This window comes from Clupea harengus, chromosome 21, assembly GCF_900700415.2.
Source record: "Clupea harengus chromosome 21, Ch_v2.0.2, whole genome shotgun sequence".
In the NCBI taxonomy this organism is placed as follows: Eukaryota; Metazoa; Chordata; class Actinopteri; order Clupeiformes; family Clupeidae; genus Clupea; species Clupea harengus.
This window is the reverse complement of record NC_045172.1, coordinates 14,208,806-14,229,512: the sequence shown is the minus strand read 5'-3', so window position 1 is coordinate 14,229,512 and position 20,707 is coordinate 14,208,806. Positions and strand designations below refer to the sequence as shown.

The 20,707-nt window shown below is 44.2% G+C and overlaps 1 protein-coding gene across 1 annotated transcript; it reads right to left on the bottom strand.

The window, feature by feature from the left end:
• Positions 1-2,549: 2,549 nt before the first annotated feature.
• Positions 2,550-19,614, bottom strand: ndfip2 (Nedd4 family interacting protein 2). The gene is made up of 8 exons (XM_012840704.2): positions 19,331-19,614; positions 12,364-12,538; positions 11,038-11,168; positions 9,541-9,631; positions 7,243-7,367; positions 7,022-7,088; positions 6,084-6,191; positions 2,550-3,843 (listed from the first exon to the last, which is right to left on the bottom strand). The coding sequence occupies exons 1-7, from the start codon at positions 19,358-19,360 to the stop codon at positions 6,088-6,090; spliced, it is 723 nt and encodes a 240-aa protein (XP_012696158.2). The 5' UTR covers positions 19,361-19,614; the 3' UTR covers positions 2,550-3,843; positions 6,084-6,087.
• Between the last annotated feature and the right edge of the window lie 1,093 nt (positions 19,615-20,707).

The following is a 20,707-nucleotide window of genomic DNA, read 5'->3' as shown; positions in this document are numbered from 1 at the left end:
CAAATCCTGTGGCGAGGAGTCTAGCTGTTTAACCAGGCTTATGTGACACAGACATGCCAGATGATGAAACTGCTGGGGCTTGGAGTGCTACACTCTGACCCTCACTGCAGGTGTGATCTGTTGGGACTGTCTGTCATAAAGCCATAAAGCTTGGGCCACACCAAACAAGGCTGCATAGCACCGGAGCTGAGGGGGTCAGCATACGGCCGGCGTGCGCTGCATGCTCTGTGACATCTGTCAAACGGAGTGCACTGTAAACATTAGGGCACATGGTCCCAACAGGCACAAAGGTCATGGCACACACATCACGCTCACACACCCACAGTGCGTCTGTGCGAGCTTGCAGTGAATGATGAATGGTCTCTATTGCGACACTAAGATGTCCTAACTCCTAACTGTGCAAATCCGATGATTTGAGAGAAACAGTTGAAGGTGCTTACAGGTGTGCTTTGCTCAGGCTAAACACTATGTTCACCTCTTTCTCTCTCCCTGTGAGGGAAGGACATGGGGGGGGGAGCTCGCTTGGGCCTTCCAACTCTGGTGTTTGTGGTTTCATTTCAACAGCGCTTAAAAAAGGCCCCAGTCTCCCCCTGCCAAACAAACAAGAGGACGCCAAGCCTCCATGGCATACAACCCCCATCCTCCTCCAGACCACTTAAAGGCCAACAGGCACAGTCCTGCGTCCGGGGTCACAGTGGCCTTTTCATGGGCCGGGAGGGCACCAAGGTGTCAGTGTGTTTCTGAACACCAAACTCGTCACGGTCGCCACCGCCAACAATTTCCTGTGTTTTCAGATGTTCGTTTTCACTTCCGTGTACAGTTTTGGGTCGAGACTGCAGGCGGCTTGCCTTGTGGGTTTTCTCTGCGTTTACATGTGTTTCTGAGTGTTTTAATATCGAGCCACTGGCTGCGTGTGACGAATCATTTCAACATGTTTCAAATGAACACTTCCCCTGCATGCCCTAGTTTAACTAGGCAAAAAATGTTTTTTAAAGAGAAACGTTGGGGAAATCACTTTGAAACCAGGCCCTGAACACACGCCTCAGTTGATGAAGGGTTTTTGAAGTCAGGCCTCTTCCTAAGAGCCTCAAAGCCTTGGACAGGGCTGACAGCTGGAGGTCTGCTTCCTCATGGTGTGTGTATATGCGCACATGTACATGTGCATGTATGCGTGCGTGTACTTTTGTGTGTGGGAGCGTGGGGGGGGGTTAGTTTCCACTGTCAGTTATGCTAAGTGGACTAGCTGTCTGTGTAGCATGCTGCCATTCCAACCTCTCGGGCACCAACCCCCCCTCCTGCCACCACCTCTGCCCAATTACCCCACGAGGGGTAAAAACTTCTGGTATCATCACCAAGCCCTAGAGGGTGAAAAGGGAGATACGCAAAGAAAAAGAGACAGAGAGAAGGGAGAAAAAAGAAAAAAAAAATGTCAAGAGCACTGCCGGTGAGAGCAGGTTGGAACTCGTCCCCCCTGCATTCCTGGCGCTACCTGCGGCACCTCCAGCTCGAGCTGACGGACTGAGTGACGAGCCGCCTGTCAAGAGCACTGGAGCCCAGAGGAGAGGAGGGGAGGAGAGCTGTATTTACCCAACTGGCCGGAAAGCCTTGAAGCACGAGAGGAGGAGAAGAGAGGAGAGGCGAGGAGAGGAGGAGGCCTGCTTGGTTGCAGTCACACATAGGGCCACAAAAAAAACGCTGCCGACAGCGATTGTCAGCACCCCTCCCTCCCACTCTCTCGCTCACTGGGTGCGTGTCACAGAGTTTGCTTTGTGTCATTCCAGCTAGGTCTAGTTTAGGGCGGGGGGTGGGAGACAGAGAAAGAGAGGGAGAGAGAGAGAAAAAAGAAAGATTGAGGTTGTGAGACATGAGCTGTCTATCTAGACAGAAAGAGAGAGAGGGAGGGAAGGAGAGAGAGTAAGAGAGAGAGAGGGAGAAAGAGAGGGAAGGACAGAAAAGAGAGAGTGCGAGAGAGCATGTGCCAACCGGAAGAGTGTTATGTAAATGGGTCACTCATTAAAAGTTGATGAAGTGGAGGGGGGCGGGGGATTGAGGACAGAGGGGAAATGAAGACAGGCCGCTCTCAGCAGTGCAAACTCTTCAGGAAGGAGAGGAGTTTCACACACACTCGGCTTTTAACAGAACTGGGTCGAAAACCATGATAAAACACACACACACACACACACACACACACACACACACACACACACACACACACAACTAGCCAACAAAAATGATCTCAAGTGTACACTCAGAGAAAATGTACTTTTCTTCTCTCAAATGAAACTGACAAATGAGGCAAACTCAGAAAAAAAAATGGAGTTAAGCTGCCCTGGTAGGTCGACAGGCAAAGCCCTGTTAACAATGTCACAGTCATGGAGTTCAATTTCTAGGGAACACTATTATTGATGAGCATGTAGGAGCGCATGACGTATCTAACATAAACAGGAGTGGAGATGCATGTATATACGTGTAACCTCTTTTGTCAGCATGCATGGCTTAGCTATACTGTATGTATGCTTAAGGAGTTGACCACAGAAATCGACACAGCAGGGGATCACAAGGTTCCAGTGGAACTTTAATAGCAATTTTGCAGGACAAGAGAATTAACACACAGCACACAGCCAACTCTCTGACTCCAGATGCTCCCGATTTTTCATTTCCAACAGAAAAAGAAAAAAAGAGTTTGGTTTAACAAATGTATATTGAAATTACTGTATTGCACTGTTTTTAAGACTGTCATTTTTTTTTTCATTTTCCCAACCAGCGCAAACAAGTTAACCATGCACTTAAATGTTTCATTAAATAACTGATATTGCTGAAGAGGCTGTTTGTGGAATCAAATGGATGAAATGTATAGCATTTCAAGCACTAACAAAATCTAGCCAAGACAGGGGGAAAAAGTATCACAGTTTTAGCAGATTGCAATAATCTATATACTGTATGTAGCTACAATGACAATATCCAAAATAGCAACTTAAATTATAATGGTGCAAAAATGGCAAAATCTCTTTATTCGGTTAAGATAAATACAAATTCCAGAATTCCAAACCTGATTGACAAAGCGATCTATTGATGCACTACTAAGAGTATATGGAAGGAAAGGGGAAAGTCCTCATGTAGTGCAAACATATCTTTAGTTGGCATTAGCTTCAATGATCAAACCATGAGGGGAAAGAGAAAGCTCTTATTAAAGAGGTTACTTCAATACTGCAATGCAACAAAGCTTACAGAGTTCTAAATGGAACAAGCAGGAGTGGGGTTGGGGCTGGGGTTGGGAGGGAGCACTAACGTTCTACATTTGTCTGGTTCTTCATAATTGAAAAGGCAGGAACCGTTTGCATAGCACATCCTGGGTGCATACTCTTAATGTGTACCTGGTTCTCTACAGTTGACATTAGATTCCTACTACAAAAGTATTACTCCACATTGTAAAGTGTTGCACTGTGAGAGAGTGTGTGTGCGTGTGTGCATGTGCATGTGTTTAAGTCTGTTTGTGTGTGTGTGTGTGAGTATCACTCCATTTTGTATAACAAGTAATTAAATAAGAGCATACAAAGGCAAGGAAGGATATTACACAAGCCTAATATTAACTTGGTTAATCTGTACTCATTTGGGGAAGGAGTGCATCAGTTCTTTGACTTTTAATGAGGGGAGCCTGGGCTTTTTTGGCAGCACTAATGCACTCCTTTTTTTCCTTTCTCTTTTTCTTCTTCCCCCCCTCCTCCTCCTCCTCCTCCTCCTCCTCTTCTTCTTTCCCCCCCTTCGGGCTCCAGTCCAGTTCATTTGACGGGTTGCAAATCATCACAGAATTTCACATTAGGGAGGAATGTTTGGTGTGGCAACCTTGAGAGAGAGAAAGAGAGCGAGAGAAAGAGGGAAAGATAGAGAGAGAGGGGGGGTAAGAGAGTGATTGATAAACAAAACGACTGAATGGGTGAAAGGGAGAACGTTAAAGAGAGAAACGGGGGAATGGATAAATAGAGAGAGAGAGGGAGGGCGAGAGAGGTGGAGGGAGGGAGAACAGGAAGAGAAAGTGTGAATGCGGAGAGAGAGAGAGATAGGGGCTCTGCAGTGAGAGGGATCGTTGCTGGCACACAAACACATTGGTGCATTAGTGGCAGCTGTCATTGGCCGCGCTGGCCATTAATGCAGAGGCCCATGGGACCCCGGGGCCACGATCGATACGCCAATGTGACAGCCCAGTCAAAAAGTGTCACTGACCGCCAGCACAAAGAACGTGCCACACACACACACCGGACCGTGTGAGAAAGTGTGGCCCGCACTGAAAGCCGATGACAGCGGGAGGCGTGTGTGTTGAATTACAAGACAAGAGTTTAATTCCACGTTGGCTCTAAAGTGGTTGAAAAAGTTTAGTTTCGAAGCTAAAATGTGAAACTATTAAAGATTGAAATGAGGTGGGGGGGGGTCTGTGCAAGACAACCAGCAGAGGGAGCTGTCAGTGTTCTTTTCTCTCTCTCTTTTTTTTTTTTGTTAAAAGGGGGCATGTTTCAGGTCACAGAAGCATGCGCCAAATCCGGATGTCCGGACTTCCGCGGGCTTGCAGACTCGCAGACTACATGGGCGCGTCCTTGTGAAGTCTGGAAGGGCTCAGGGCTGTCCGAGTCTACAAATAATCAAGTTCCTAATCCCAACCTGCAGTGCTCAAGCACACTCACAGTCCCTGCATGGGGCTCAGACTCCACCTGACTTTGTCCTTGTGATTATCCACAATTCACAACAGCAGGGACACAATGCAATATAAATTTGATGTTATTTACATAAATGTTATATTAATTTATGTAAAAAAACATCCTTGACTGGTGCTGCTCTTGAGGCCAATTTGTTTTTGCTCGATTCTGTGTTTTCCATTTTATTTAATTATTATCATTTCCATAATTTTTTGGTATTATTTGGTTTTATCAATAACATTAACATCAAATCATCTTGGGCCGGCAGTGGTTCAGGAAGTAGAGGTGTCGTTCTAGTTTGATCCCGACTCCTCCTCACCAAGTGTCTTTAAGCGAGGCACTGAACACCCACCTGCATAGTAGCCTCCGATTGGTGTGTGAATGGGTAGATGTCTGAGGCATTAAAGTAACACTGCAACAATTTTACACTTTTTGAGGTATGGTTTTGTAGGCAGATCGTTTTGGTACCATCCTCAAATTCATTTTGATAGCATATGGTCATGTGAAGAACAGATAAACACCTGTGTCTTTCCCACTAGCCATCCAGGATATGCCCTATGTAGTTCTGTATATCGGGCTGGAATACCCTGCAAAAATGGAAGAAAAGCTTTCACAGTATGACATTGCCAGCTATACTGCCAAAAGACACCAGTTAGTGTGTTGGCAAGCTTCTATCAGTGTCAACTGGGCTGTTGGTGGTGTTTGCAAGGTTTTTGCATACCTTTTCGGTAGTTAGCTTGCTAGTTTTGGAACAGGACTGCTTATTGCTGATTTAATATGTACAGTGCTTTGAGTGTCATATGTTGTAATAGGGTAGGGAGTGTAGGGTAGCAATGCTAGTAGAACCCCAAAGACTACAAATGCAGTTTCATTTACTGTTATTTTCAATAACATTTCATAAAATGGAAAAAATCAGTTCACCAGTTAACGCAAACTCTGTATCCATTTTAAAAACCACCGAATGACCTCCTGCCGTCAGTGTTAGTGGTAAATTGATAATTGCTGTGATGCACAGAAGCCAAAATTAGCTCCAGTAATGAAGTGGTGCATGGAGCTCCTGTGCATTTGAAAGCAGCAGGGCCCTGACAGGCTAGATATCTAGAGTCAGCACTACAGACGGAGACCACTGCACTGGCAGAGGAGGGCTGGGGTGGGGTGGGATAAGTGAGATTCCTGATGGGTTTAACCCTGGACGTGAAACAGAGACGCTGACATGCATGTTTGTCTGTGGGTGAGAGAACGTGTTTGTTTGTGCACGGACATGTGTGTGTTTGTGTGTGCGTGTGTGTGTGTGCGTGTGTGTGTGTGCCAGAGCATGGGTGTGTGTGCCAGTGTATGTAAATACAGAGGGGGGCAGGGAGGGAGAGAGGGAGGGAGAGACAGACAGACTGGTACCTCTTTAATAGAGGAAGAAGAAGCGCATTCTGTGTGAGGCGGCCATGTTCTCTGACATGTTGCGAACTTTCAGGTAATTCACGAACCCCCGGAAGAACAGCAGCATACCTGAGAGAGAGAGAGAGAGAAATCAGCACACACATGCTAGATTTAAAGCATGAAGACTTCCCCAATACAACTGCATTTAACCAATGAATAATCTAGTGGATAGTATTTTCTTTAGTCATTCTTTATGTCCCCTCCTGGTGTGTGTGTGTGTGTGTGTGTGTATGTGTGCCCCAAGGACACTCCATTTCAAGTCTGTTCATCCAGATTGCATATGATTTAAATAACGTGCCTCTTTCATTTGCATCGCCCTGCTTCTCTTTGCATGCCATTTGCATTTACCCAGCACTAGCACATCTGCTGGAGCGACCAAAGACCAAAACAAACACTTTTTGCTTTTCATCTTTTCCAAAATGGCGGCGGCGTCTTTTAAAGCGATTTACTGCTACTGTCTGTCTGACTACATGCTGACCAGCACTCCGAGGAACACTCCTGAGAACATGTCTCCTTAACTCTTCGCCTTCGGCAGCCTTCTCAGATCTACTGTGCTGTGGCAAAACAACGAGGCCAAGGAGTGACCCTGTTCTCACCAATGAGACACAGAATACTAAAGGGAGTTTTAAACAGTTAAAAAAAAAGAAGAAGAGTACAAAGCTTGAAATGTGGCATTATCTGTCCCTGTAATAAAATACACCGCCACGAACAAACGATAGATCAGCTAAATGTTCATTTCATTTCATTTCAGTTGACCCCTTAAAGGGCCACTGGAAATGGAGACAAAAAAAATGTAGCCTGTGTTAAGAGAGCTACCAACACTAGGTGGCAGCATTTCAGTGCGTGTTACCAAGTCAGACCCAGACCAAGACAGAAACTGGGAGACAGGCGGCACCTACCCAGAACTAAGAAGATCCACCAGAGCCAGTATTGCCCATTGAAGTATCCAGTAAAATAGTCAGAGAACTGTGAACATAAGAAATCGTAAAGAGTCAGAGTATGCAAGTGTGATCTTTATTGAGATCCATACAGCAAGAGTTGGACTTCATTACAGAAATGATACACTGATAAACAAGATGGCTATTTTGTTATTGTTTGATGTATGAATGTATCAGCTTACCCTGACTATGAGAATCCATTTGATGAGAGACAGGCCAAACCCACAGATGGCGCCGTAGCGACCCGCAATGGTGTTGGTCAAGCAAAAGGACAGGCAGAATCCGATCCAGTTAAAGAGGAAGGCCACTGTTAACAAGAGACACATGCATAGTCAGTGAGGGGCAACAAGGTGTTAAAGACAAACACACACACACACACACACACACACACACACACACACACATATATATAGGAATCCCTGGGGTTCTCTGGTTTGGATCAGCTTTCTCATGTCTAAAGAGGGAGAATGACGCCATCTGGTGGAGAATGAGTGATACTCCTCTAACGCTGCACAGCACTATGTAAACATTTTCCTAATGGAAGAGGAATGTTTTAAATGTTATGAGTTAAACTGCCGGGCAAAATATCGTCTTTTCTTCCCATTCAAATTCTGTACATCAGTACAAATATCGATACACTTGAGTATCGCAATATGATGTTTTGTGACAGTAAATCGATTCTCAAAAACCCTGTTTCAATTTATAATTAATAGTTTATGACCTGGAACATGCAGGCAGCGAGCAGTCAGCCATTTCCCGGCAGAGTGAATTTTTTTCAGCAAAAGGTTTGAATTGCTCGATCCAATATACTCAATCCAAATGCTTTGTCTTGTTACGTTTTGGGCTCTTCTCCTGAAGTGACAATACTGGAAGCATTGTTTTGATAGCAGTGACATGTATTATAGCACGCACACACGTAGGAGGAACATTGACAATGGGAGTACAGGAGGGCAGGGCATACTTCAAAATGGAGATCAAAATGATGGTGGACAGACAACGTCAAATATGTTCATTTTATCTTCACAAAGCGGTCCGGGTGAAAGACAAGTTATGTTCATTTGTTTTGTAGAGTCGGTGTTACCCAGTGGGTAGGTCTACAGCTAATCTATTTCCTATGGCCTCAGTACTGGGGTGAAGGCACTGTTATCTTTTGAACATAGTCCAGCAACCTATGCAACTTTTGTGGTTTGTAAATTTTTTCTTTTGCATATTTTTGAAGGGTCTCCATTCTGCACAGTAAATATTGGCATTTTTTTTAAGAAAAAAAAAACACTTCTCTTTATAAAACTATCAGGCTTCATCGGTTGACTCTGCCGCTATCCTGTCACAGTTTAGATGCAAAGATTCGTGGCACACAGTGGTTCGTTTTTGTGTTGTGTTTAAACCCCCAACTGCTAGACTGCAGTGTTGTGATCTATCTTCAGCCATTTGACTCTTCCACTCCACCATTATGCATTTGGTGGTGTATTCTTTATACTATGACAGTTTTCCTAAAATGAGATTTAAAAATCGCAATATATCGCCTTCATGACAGTATGGTGGTATATCACAATATATTGAATCATAACCCCTGTATCATGATGTGTGATGAATATATCGCCTTCCTTACAGTATGGTGGTATATCACAATATATTGAATCATAACCCCTGTATCATGATGTGTATCTTATTGCCAGATTCTTGCCAGTATCATAGCCCTACTAAAAAGGCTCTGCTCAGATTCCTATGAAGGAAGCGGCCAGCAGGTGGCATCCAAACAGCACCATCCCAGTTTCACACCATTAAAGAGGACAATAGCAAACCCTCAATAAAGCCCACTAACCAGTTTAACATGAACACATTCATTTTATTTTTTTTTCCCTGCTTTTTCGTCTTCTTGTTATAATTATTATAACTTATGCACAGGTCCTCCGACCTCTGTGAATGATATTCCTGTGAGTGTCACTATTCATTTGGTTTCACACACTGTCCAGAGGCTGCTGTAGTCAAGGTTTTTGGAATATATAGACTTTTGTCTCAGTTATGTGTGACTAAATATGTAACATTGTCTGGCTGTATGAACAAATCCAGAGACCTCAGAAGAGAGCACTACTGCCTGATCATTTTGACTACTAGCATGGAACTTAAATCTAACACAAGTTAACAAAGAAGGTGATCATCTTTAAGGTGCATTTATGCATATATGAAGAAACCTTGTGTACAGGATTTACCTACCTTTCTCCACAACCATTACTCCCTGGACTTTTCTCTATATTTATATACATTTAAAGATGTGCACGTGTGCGAGTGCGAGTGCGAATGCGTGTGCGTGTGCGTGTGCAGGTGCGTGTGAGTGTGAGTGTGAGTGTGAGTGTGAGAGTGCGTGTGCGTGCGAGAGTGTGTGAGTGTGTGTGTGTGTGTGTGTGTGTTTGTGGTGTTTGAGCTACATGGTTCTGCTCGTTACTGGGACTCGTTACTGTGGAGCTTGGGCAGACACTCACTGAAGAACGCCAGCATGAAGATGCCATCGTTTCCCACCCTGAGCTGGTCAGCATCGCTGAAGTCGTCCCGCGGGGGGAAGTCCATTTCATCCTGGGCCAGGAGACACAAAGACAAACCGAACGTCAAAGATCACATCAGTAAGGACCACAGCCGTCTGAAGCAAGATAAGCTTCATAAGCAAGATAAGAGGGAACGCAGAGAATTCTAGCTCAACCCATCTCACAAAAGCATTGACAGATTGATGTATGGATGGATGGACAGATAGTTGGTAGGTTTATATCGCTGTCAAAGAGCAGGTTTTTTTGTGCTTTGTAACAGCATCCCCCCTTTTTAACTGAAAACCAGCTATAAAAATGCCAACTTCAAAGAAGACACCTAAAGCATGTACTGAAAAACACAGGCTTTGAATCGGATCTTTAGAGCTACAATTGATGCTTTATTATTTTTAACAACTAAAACAGGAAATTACAAAGCTAGAGAGGGACAGCCCAAAATGTGCAGTCACACAGTAACTAGCATTACTTCTGACTTATTTTACCTGACAAAAAATATTTTTTTCCTATCGACCAAGGGCTTTCGAATAAGAGCCTGATGGAGCAGCAACTCAAGTTTCCCACTTAGTAATATTTGCAATATAATGTATAAATAAATATCTTTCCGTTTACATTCAACCTAATACTCTTCAACGATCATCTAGGTGACGAGGGGGAACAGCGGAAGTGAAAGTTTGTTTCTAGGTTTGTGGTGTGAAGCTGTGGCTGTGACACATCTGAGGTACTTTCTAAACCAACATGTTAGACGCTTTCATGAGAACTAGTGCGCCATGCTGACCCTTCTGGTGAGAGACTAATATGTGTTTCAAGGGAAATACAGCGAGCGAGCGAAAAGGTAGAGAGACAGAGAGAAAGAGAGAGAGAGAGAGAGATAGAGAGAGAGAGAGAGATAGGGAGAGAGAGAGAGAGAGAGAGCAAGTAGGGAGGGGGATCGACAAAGGAAGCAAACAAAATGGGGGGGGACGTCACAAAAAGGATGCAGGCTTTTGTGATGCACCGGGGATTCCACTGAGAGAGGGGATGAGAAACAGGAAGTTCAGAGGTGACTGATCTCTCTGCCTCCCTGAGAAATAAAGGGCACACACAACCATGATTGTTCTTTAGAACTCCACTGTCGGGTGATAAGAGCACGTGTGTGTGCGTGTGTGTGTGCGTGTGGCAATCTTATGTGTGCGAGAGAGATTACAGAAAAAGAGGAGAAAGGAGAGACAGAACAGAAGTCATGAAAGCACCTCATGTTAAGTGCCTAATTCATATTCCTTTCACTGCCTTCAGTCCGAAGCCCTTGCGTGGATAGACCATAGATAGTGCACAAGGACATCAGCGACATCTGAAGACCAGTGAATGAGTGAGTGACTTGCGAGTGTGTGTGTGTGTGTGTGTGTGTGTGTGTGTGTGTGTGTGTGTGTGTGTGTGTGTCTCGGGGACGGGACGGGGGCATACCCGCGGCACCACCTCAACAGCGGAGACCGCCATGGATGCAGCTTTGGCCTTCTCCGCTTCATCGTAGGTTGGCAGAGATGTGGCAACACTGTATGGCGGAGGCACCGGAAAGTCCCCGTGAAAACTGCCTTCTGTAAAGAGAGAAAGAGAGAGAGAGGCATACCATTCAGAGAGGGAGAGATGGCACAAATCATTCCGAATAGAGGCTTTTGCAACTCTGCATCTAGACAGCCAAGCTAATAAAGCAACCTGAGATAGAAAGAGAGAGAGAAAGAGAGAGATATGAAATGAAAATCGCAGACAGTCATTTTGTATTTTATTTCCATTTGAGGCTATCATCTCTTCTTCACATGCAGGGAAAAAAGATGTTATATAACAATGTGGAAAACTATGACAAGCTCAGAGTCAGAGAGATAAGGAGTAAGCAAAGTGTGAGTGAGACTGAGAAGGAGACAGAGACAGAGAGGGGAGGGGAGGAGGGCGGGGATGGAAAAACTACTTGATTCTATTTCTTTAATGTATTTAGTCATCAACATACAGTGACTTTTTTTAGCTGCCCTTTTTTTAACAGGAACTGGAAACAACAAGCATCTCACTTGTTAGTTCTCAGTAAAGCCCAGACGACCTCCTACTGGTAAACACTACTTTCAATATCATCTGTTCTCATGCATCAGAATACAGCACCTTTCACACCACATGCAAGAGCACGATAACGTGGAGCAAGGCTCAGTTCCTCCCACTCCATAGAAATAAAGATCTAAAATCCCGCTGTAACCATGCCAACGACCACAGCAGTTACCATGGTAATGCTCGAAAAGTGTTTTCTGTTCTAGATTCAGTACTAATGTAATGTTCAGATTTGGGAATACGAGATGATGCTTAAACATTAAATCTGATGAAGAATCTAAAAAAGAAAGACGAAAACAATTTGACCTGCCACCGTCACCGCTAAAACTGCCACCAGGTTAGCTGCAGCACTTGTGGGCGTTGAAACCGATTAAAATGCATTCATTGTATATACTCAAATGTATTCTTGACTGTCCTATATACCTAAAATAAAAGTTAAATGAAAACCAAACTTTTACTGGTGCGGTACAGTTAACATTTCTGTGACTTCCCATTTCCATCTCTGGCTCTGCTGAAACAAGGCTGCTTGCACCACAGAGGCAGTGGGGCTCACCTCTACCAATAGTTCCAATAGTTCCAAAAGTTCCAACTAAAGAGTGGAGCTTCATCTAAATGTCTGAGTACTTCTTACTTCTGTCCCTTCCTGTCTATTCTTCCTCGACCTAGAGTGGAATGTTCCGGACTGTTCCCTTTGTGTACCTGGTGCAGCGGTGGCCCCCAGGGCAACACTGTCGTAGGGGGGCGGCGGCAACTCGGGGTCTACTGCCGCACAGGCAGCACCTGCCAGCTCGGGCGTGATGGCACAGGCGCCCTGGGCCGAGGTGGATGGCACTGCACTGGTGGAGGCCTCCGACAGGTCGTCCTCGTTGTGCAACTGAGGGTTGGTAGAAGGGGTATGATAGAATTAGATACAAATCATGTTGAATATCTCTGCATAACAAAAAAAATTATGAAACTCTAAGAATCAAGTAGGGTCCTAAGAAGGGCCCTATGAAATCTGTTAGATTTTTTGGGGACTGTCTGTTAGATTTTTTTGCCAGATTCCGTGTCCTCTTTGTTATTTTTTCTAGATTGAATTTGATCAACATCATCAACTAACATGTCCAGTCAAAGAATGCACCCAGATCATAAGCTACAGTGCTTTCACACATGTTTTAACTGTCTAGGTGCAATACATATGGATGTGTAAGTTCTCTATCAATGTGGCAATCTCTGTATTTATTTGAAAACCACCAAACACCTAGGGGTTGATACAATATGCCCTTACCGAGTTGTTGTTAACTTTGGCTAGCTGTCTCTGAAAAGATCTTTGACGCGTTGGTGCCTATAACGCTATCTGAATGTATTTCTCTGTCATTTTATTCGGAAATGTCAAATTCCTTGCCATTCCGCATTTAACTGTGCATCTTCCTTACTGAATTCAGTGACTCCATCCACGTTTTCCACATTGCGGAAATCACAGGGCCCTAAGGCATACTGGACAGTAAACTTCAACTGCAACTTGAATTCAATCACTGATTGGGTTGAACTCTTTATTTTGGTCAAAAAAATACACCACCTGAAATATGAGCTGCCAGCATCTGAGTGAATGCATCAAGAAATCAACAATACTACAAAAAAAGTCCATCCACATCCATCACAATGTAAGAATGAGGGGCCTACACACACACACACACACACACACACACACACACACACACACACACACACACACACACACACACACACACACACACACACACACACAAAAGATGTGTTAGTCAGAGAGACAGCCACACAAAGAGCCTTACAAGGCCATGGCTCTCAACAGGTTGTTTTGTTGCCATAGAGTGAAGAGAGAGCAGAGAGGTGCATGATCTAAACTGTCCTGATTGTCAACACTCTTTCAGCATCTCCGCCTTACACAGCACACCTGGGAAGGATCTCAGGGTTCATGTCTCAAGTATGGAAGTATGGAAATGGCTTCACTCAGCGAGAGGGGCCAGACAGGCTATTCAGTTCAGTTTCCATAAGAGTTAAGGTCTAGCATTAGTGAAATGGGCGAACCTATCCAAGAGAATGTATGCTATATTCTAAGCTTAACCTAGCCAAGGTGGACTATGTTCTATTACCATTATTGGCATAGGATGAAAATAACAAAAGGAAGTTGCATTTTTGCTCTCCCTCTCTCACACATATTACAATGCATTACTCAGACACGCACAAACACACGCACGCACACACATGCACGCACGCACACACACACTATTTTGAAAGTAGTCTGCTCACATTGATACAGACTACATATATAGACATGAACACACACACACACACACACACACACACACACACACACACACACACACACAAACAAACAGACAGAAGGTGAAGAGATAGAGGTAGTCAGCAGGATGTCCACGTGCATTAGGCTTCTGCAGTCTTGAGAGGAAGCCCAAGCTTTACGCTCCCTCAGCAGAACAGATGAGAGAGAGAGAGAGAGAGAGATAGAAAGAAAGAAAGAGGTAGAGAGGGGAGAAAGAGAAAGAGAGGAGGCGGAGAGAGACAGAGATAGAAGCAAGAGGAAGACAGAGAGAGAGAAAGAAAGAGAGGAAGAAATAAAGAGAGAGAGGCAGAGAGGGGAGAAAGAGAGAGAAGCAAGAGGAAGACAGAGAGAAAGAGATGGAAGGAGAGCACAGAGGAAAGAAGTGTGCACCACAGTCTTCACCAGGCCGCCTGCCTCTCTGTGATGCTAATGTGCAAACAGGCCAGAGTCTACCTTTTCTCTCTTTTGCTCCATTTCTCCCTCTCTCTCTTTCTCCTGTGATCTGTTCTTCTGACAGGCGCCCCAGATAAGAGCTCTCAGTCGTGCTTGTTCTTCTCCTTTTCATTCTGCCCTCCGGTTCCTCCGTCTTTTCATTTCCACGTCACTCCGACTCTAACGATTCCACCTTTCCCTGTCCCTTCAACTCTCTCTCATTCATCCCCCTCCTGACATCTCTCCGTCTCTTCCTCCCTCTCTCTCTCACACGATCCAAATATATCCTTAGGCTTGCTAACTACTGAAGACAACACAGAGACGACCACTCGACTACTGACTGCCACGTCCTACCTTGATCAGTGAACACAAGACATAGGCCAGCCTTTATTGTATTTCAATTCAGCTCAGTGCATAAGAATCCAATATAGTACAGGGAAGCAATTTCAGACAAAGTGTTCAATTGATAAGACTATTGGCCCTTGTAATGCCAAGACTATGGATTTCCTCCCAGGGGATCAGACAATACATTCATCACCCAAGTACCACGCTTTACATGTGATGGATGGAGTAGACTGCTGTTGTTGCCATCGTGCAGTTTATATTCTCTGCGAAAAACACACTGCCATCTATCAGAGGCAGTAAATCAGTTACGCCATCAGATCAACTCTGGGCCCATACACTTTGCAATCCGATGCCAGGCTGCAAGATAATAAGATAATGCCAAGCGACCCATCTAAGTGAGTTCCTTGGATGTATTTGGTGTGCTCTCCTAGGATACAGTGAATCCCAGTCCTTTAAGACCACTAGTGGTAGTAGTATCTTTAGGACATATAACAGTCATCCTAATCCTTTTCCCATGCATTCAGGACTTTGTTAAGCTGCCTTATAATGCAGGTATGTGTGTGTGTGTAAGTGTGAACGACCATGTGCGAGAGTGTGTGCGAGTGAGTAAGAGTGTGTTGTGTGAGTATGAGGCAATGTGTGTGAGTGTGTGTGAGAGTGTATGTGTGTGTGTGTGTGTGTGTGTGTGTGTGTGAGAGTGTATGTGTGTGTGTGCGTGTGTGTGTGTGTGTGTGTGTGGTGTTATTGACTTCCACCCCATCCTGCGAAATGAAACTCTCACCACATGACTACCTGATACCGGGGTGCGACGGGCTGCTTGGCCTTCACGCTGGTATAATATCGTGGAGGATCAGCGGGTGCCAATGAAGAAATCAGTTCCCCTAAGGCGCTTTACGTGGGAAACATCTGAACCCGTAACTCGAGCCGCTGGATCACCCAGGAATGCTGCACCTGTCAGAGCTCACTCAGGCCCAGTCATAGAGGTCCGTGCATCATCACACTTGCACCCATCCGCTGATAACTACGTGCAAGCGACCGGCATTGGTATAAGCCATTTAAAATGCATTCAAATCCAAATACTATGCGGATCAGGTGGGACGAGCACACGGGCTTTGTGTAAGACACACCCCTACCTGAACTGCAATCAGAAGCAGGCTGCAACAGGTCAATGTACTAGTGAGTATTCAGTTCCGCCATATGCAAAATGACAAAGTCCTGCATGAGGGACCGGTTGGCCAATGTCTGTGCTTATCGCCATGCAAAAGGAAGGCAAAGGAGGGGGGAACAAAGGGCAGGCGGGACGCTCTTATGTAATGTAGCAAATGGGCAGCCCGTATTTTAGAGGCGGACGTGCCAGCCTCAGCCTCAGCCCCAGCCTCTTGCCTCCACTGGGATTAAGTTTAAAGAGGAACCTTTTAACTAAGCCAGTGGCAGCATAACAAAAATAACCACCATGCATCTAACTAATACCCGCCAGCTAGGCCTACTGTTTACTTTTGTATCCGTTGTGATCATCAACTACTCAACACCCAGCTATAAAGACAATAAGGCATGTTCACCTCCTCAGGTTATAGGAAAAGCCATAATCCTCAACAGTTCCAGCAAAGTACTAACACCACCAAGGTCATGGGTCCAATACCCTTAGACCTCACATACTCATACAATGTTTACCAGTTGTCATGGAACTTTTTATATGTCATCTATCGCTAACTTCTATCTTGTAGAAGACCAGAGCGCAGCAGCAAAGGATTTTCTGATATTTATTCTACTTGCAGGTAGGGTTTCAGCTCGTTTGGGAGAACCCAGCGCAGAGGACACAAACAGCTTTTATTTTATTCAGCGAGAACAAATTTTTCAGCAGCAGGTTGGCCAGTGAAGCCTGCGTAGCAAAGGTTGCTCATGATGTATATGACGACATTTATTTAAACCCGAAGGGAGTAAGTATTGACCCAGATAAGAGTAATTGGGTAAACGCACCTGGGAACACACTCTCTAACTTCAACATGTATGCACACTGGGTTTTTGTGTGAACAACACAAAGCATTTAAACATGAATTGTCCATCACACCTGTACCACACTGCAAATCGCTTTAGATCATCCGTCACATGGTGAGAATTGAGGCATTCCTACTAGGAAGCTGTTTGGGCCACAGCATGCGCATCATGGAGGACTCATCACCTTCTCTTCCACCATGGGAGAGTGGGTCTGCCTCCAGTGAGAAGGGCATTCCAGCCGGCCACTGTGAGATTCCTACACTTCTCTGCGGTCGACTGCAGCCTCTCTCAACTCTGTGCCCACAGGCTGTGAGAGAGGCAGGGGAGAGGAGGGGTGTGGGTTAAATAAAAAATGTAGAGAGAGAGAGAGAGAGAGAGAGAAAGGGAAAGAGAAAAAGAGTGCAACAGAGGCAGAGAGGGATGGATCAAGGGGGGGAGATAAAAGAGAGGAAAAGAGACTGCTATATAGATAGCAATGGGGAAAAGATAGAGCAGAGATGAGAGCTTAAACCGAGGGGAGAAACAAAAGAAGTGGAAGAGATGGAAAGGAGTGGGGAAGAAGTGGGGAGGGCTGGAGGGGGAGGGGTGCCAAGAGAAACTGAGAATTCCGATTGGGTGTAGAAGGATGCTGAAAAGAGAAGCATGAGCCTCTGAGAAATGGTCAAGCTAGAGTGGATGAATTATTAATTGACCGGAGTGGTCGAAGGTGGAGAGATGGATGGTACCAGAGTGGCCACAAGACCGCCTGCGGCAGGAGGATCCAGGCCAAACATTAGCCTACCCTTCAGACAGGAAAACCAGACATTGAGAGACCGGGTCGGTTGCATAGCAACTGTCAAGACTTTTTTTAAAGATACTTTACCACATTATAACAGGATGTGGAAGACGGTTTTGTTTGTTTGTTTGTTTGTTTTTATTAGTTATTCAGACAACTTTAATAGAATGCTGCCCGCACACTTGGTCTCTGGAGAGAAAATGACTTTCAGCGTTCATCTAATGGGCAGTTCAACTCCCCAGAATGCTGAAGAAATTGTGGCCCACTGACGCTGCTCTGAAGTGATAAAATAGAACAACAAGGCTATTATCAAAAGTCCATGAATGTCAGTTTGTCCTCAAATACGCTGGGCGCTATAACAGCAGCAGGGTGACTCTCTGATGTGTGACGCTCAGCATAAATCTGTCCTGAAGTTAGACAACATAGGCCTCAATGTTTGAAACACACTGTGTTAATGCTAAACTACCAAAACACTAAATCTGACCCTTGCACAGGCTGAGGCAATATTCACAGGCAGGATCTTTGGGTTGATTATTACCACCAGCACAGTAAAATCTGAAAACAAGTCTAAGCCTTGAGAAGCTGTTCGAAGCTGTACAAAGAACTTCAATCTGCTACACTCACAAGTCATAAGCCTAAAGTCTTGACCTTTCCAACATTCTCAATGGTCTCTTTAACATGGTGAAGATTCTACCTCAAGCATTTATCACACAAAGAATGTGATGACAAAAAAGAAACGGTAGTTAATCTCCCAAAGAACCTTTTATCATAGGGATCTGCGTAGAATCTTTCAGGGTTCTTCTGTTGGCAAAGGAAAATAACCTTTTTTTGGGTAAAAGTATACATTCTCTCCTTATGAAAGTACACATATGTAACATACAAAGCCATGAGGGCTACGTATGTCCACTGCATTTGTCAAAGCATGGTACACTTCCCTTAGTCCTATTCATCTTAACCCAGATAGCAAAAGGATAGTGGACCACTGTCAGCCCACTAGGAGCAGAGCTGGTGGTCCACTGGCCTTTTGCTCATCGGTCCACTGGTGAGTTACAGACAAACGGCCCACCGTTTGGCCACTTTTTTCTTTTTCTTTATACTTTTCCATGTATGCTTGCTATCTGGGATCTTATTCAACCCATAATATCCAACAACACCACTATACATTACATTGTACTTAAACACACAATTAGGCTACAGCCTATTTCATGTCGTTGGGTTATACACATAAATTACCAATGTTGGCACTGATCATGGCAGTGGCCACATAAGAAGTTACCATTCTGACAAGATATCTAAAACTACAGACTAGAGTGATCCTGGAAACAGTACACGGTCAGAAGTCTAAATGGGAAAAAATCACATGGCAAGTCACTGGTACCTCGCGTGGCCACTGTACCACAGCTGGCTTATCGAAAGGTTAACGTGGCTGGATTTGACAATGTTTTGGACTAGTTTCCACAGAATAAGAACGCTTGTCATGTCAAAGTCACACATTAGAGGTCTATATTAGGGGTTAGCGTCACTGTTGACTTATGACAAATGAAACATAAATAAATATAAAAAATATAATTCGACAGATGCGGAAGTAACATTTGATGGCCAGCTAGTTAGTTAGCTAGCTAGCCAGCGAGCTTTCGTGTTAGCTTTATGTATGGCTTATCATAGCTCGCAGGGTGTCAGTATTTAGTGTTCGTTAAGGTAGCAGTTGTTGTTTTTTTCCATTAGAAATACTGCTCACATGCGCCTATAGACGGAGCTGAAATGTTTCAGTGTGGTATCGTCAAATGACGATGTGGCTGTGATTCCTTCTAACTTACCACTTGGTATCGGCTCGCAGCTTGCTCCATTTTGCGTTCCAAACAGCTGGCAGACACACCAGCCAGAAACCAACAAAAATATTGTTTACGTCCAATCAATCGTTTAAGTCAATCTTAGATAGCACCCCAGGATGTTGTCACTCCAAAACAGATTTCCTAGATGTTGAAGTGTGTACGTGGGGTGTACAAGACTCCCCCATTTACGCGAATGCAAGTACAGACAAGATATTTCATACACAGCCAGGCCGTTGGTCGGATGAAAAAAAGCAACAAAAAAAAATTGTGGGATTGTTCTGTTACGTCACAAAATACGTACAGCATCAAGCTCGCCTGTTGAAACTGGGGCGTCTACTTCCTCTTGCACGTTTCTAAACACATCATTTTCTCTTTCATTTGGTCAATGAACTCTAAAGATTAAAACTAGGCTAAATTGCCTATGAGAGAATACACACATTTGTTCGGTTTTTTCCATATGGAAAACATTTACACAGTGCTTCATATAGGGTGTTTTTTTCTGTACCTTAACTCTAACTATATGAACTTTTCTGGACATTGCAAGCTATTTGTTTGAAATTGTAATAATTCAGCTCAACTATAGACCAATTTGCAAGCAGAGTAAAGGTTTTGTGCTTGAGCATTTAAGTGCTGTGCCTTGATGCGTTTAGGGAAAAATATTCTGACTTTATATAGTAGCAGGGAAGTTCTGTGGCATCTATAGTTTTAGTTGTAGTTCTCGTATACTGTTACCATAAATTCTCCGCGTAAACTGCGCACTACACATTTACAACCCAGTGGACGTATCTTGGATGCCTCCTACCGTTGAACCATTCGAAATGGAAAACAGCCTTATTTATAATGAATTTAGTTCAATGCTGAGCAGTGTAATGCAACTCGTCCTTCGCAAACATCTCTCATGACATAATGTTTCTTGTTTGGAGAAGGAAGTATCAATATGTCTTAAAAACGTGTCATAGTAACCACGACAAAAATGATTTGCTGGTGAAACAATCACCAACAAACGTAGACACTGTAACTGTTCTGTTCAGGACAGAACTCTCTGCCAGAGTTTTTCCAGGGAAACAAATATATTGTCCTGATGTGATATCTTATGGGTTGATCATGTAATATCCACACCTAGAATCTTTGTAACTGTAGCCATAAAAGAGTGGTATAAAGCCTTTGTTTTATTCTGTGTTTGGGGTTGGTCTCACTCATGAGTTTGGATAAAGTTCTTCATTAAATAACCCGTTAATGCTGTGTCTCTGGATTTTTTTGTAAAGATAACTTTGAAAGTTAAAATCTTATTTTCCAAAACAATTTGACACCACCCAGAAGGGACATCTAACAGGGGTATGTATCAATCTATCAATTGCCTAG

Coding starts and splice junctions, on each gene's coding strand:
- ndfip2 (XM_012840704.2), bottom strand. CDS start 19,360: ATGGAGCAAGCTGCGAGCCGATACCAAGTG. Junction 7,089..7,242: donor AATGGATTCTCATAGTCAGG/GTAAGCTGATAC, acceptor TTATGTTCACAG/TTCTCTGACTATTTTACTGG. Junction 6,192..7,021: donor GTGGATCTTCTTAGTTCTGG/GTAGGTGCCGCC, acceptor TCTCTCTCTCAG/GTATGCTGCTGTTCTTCCGG.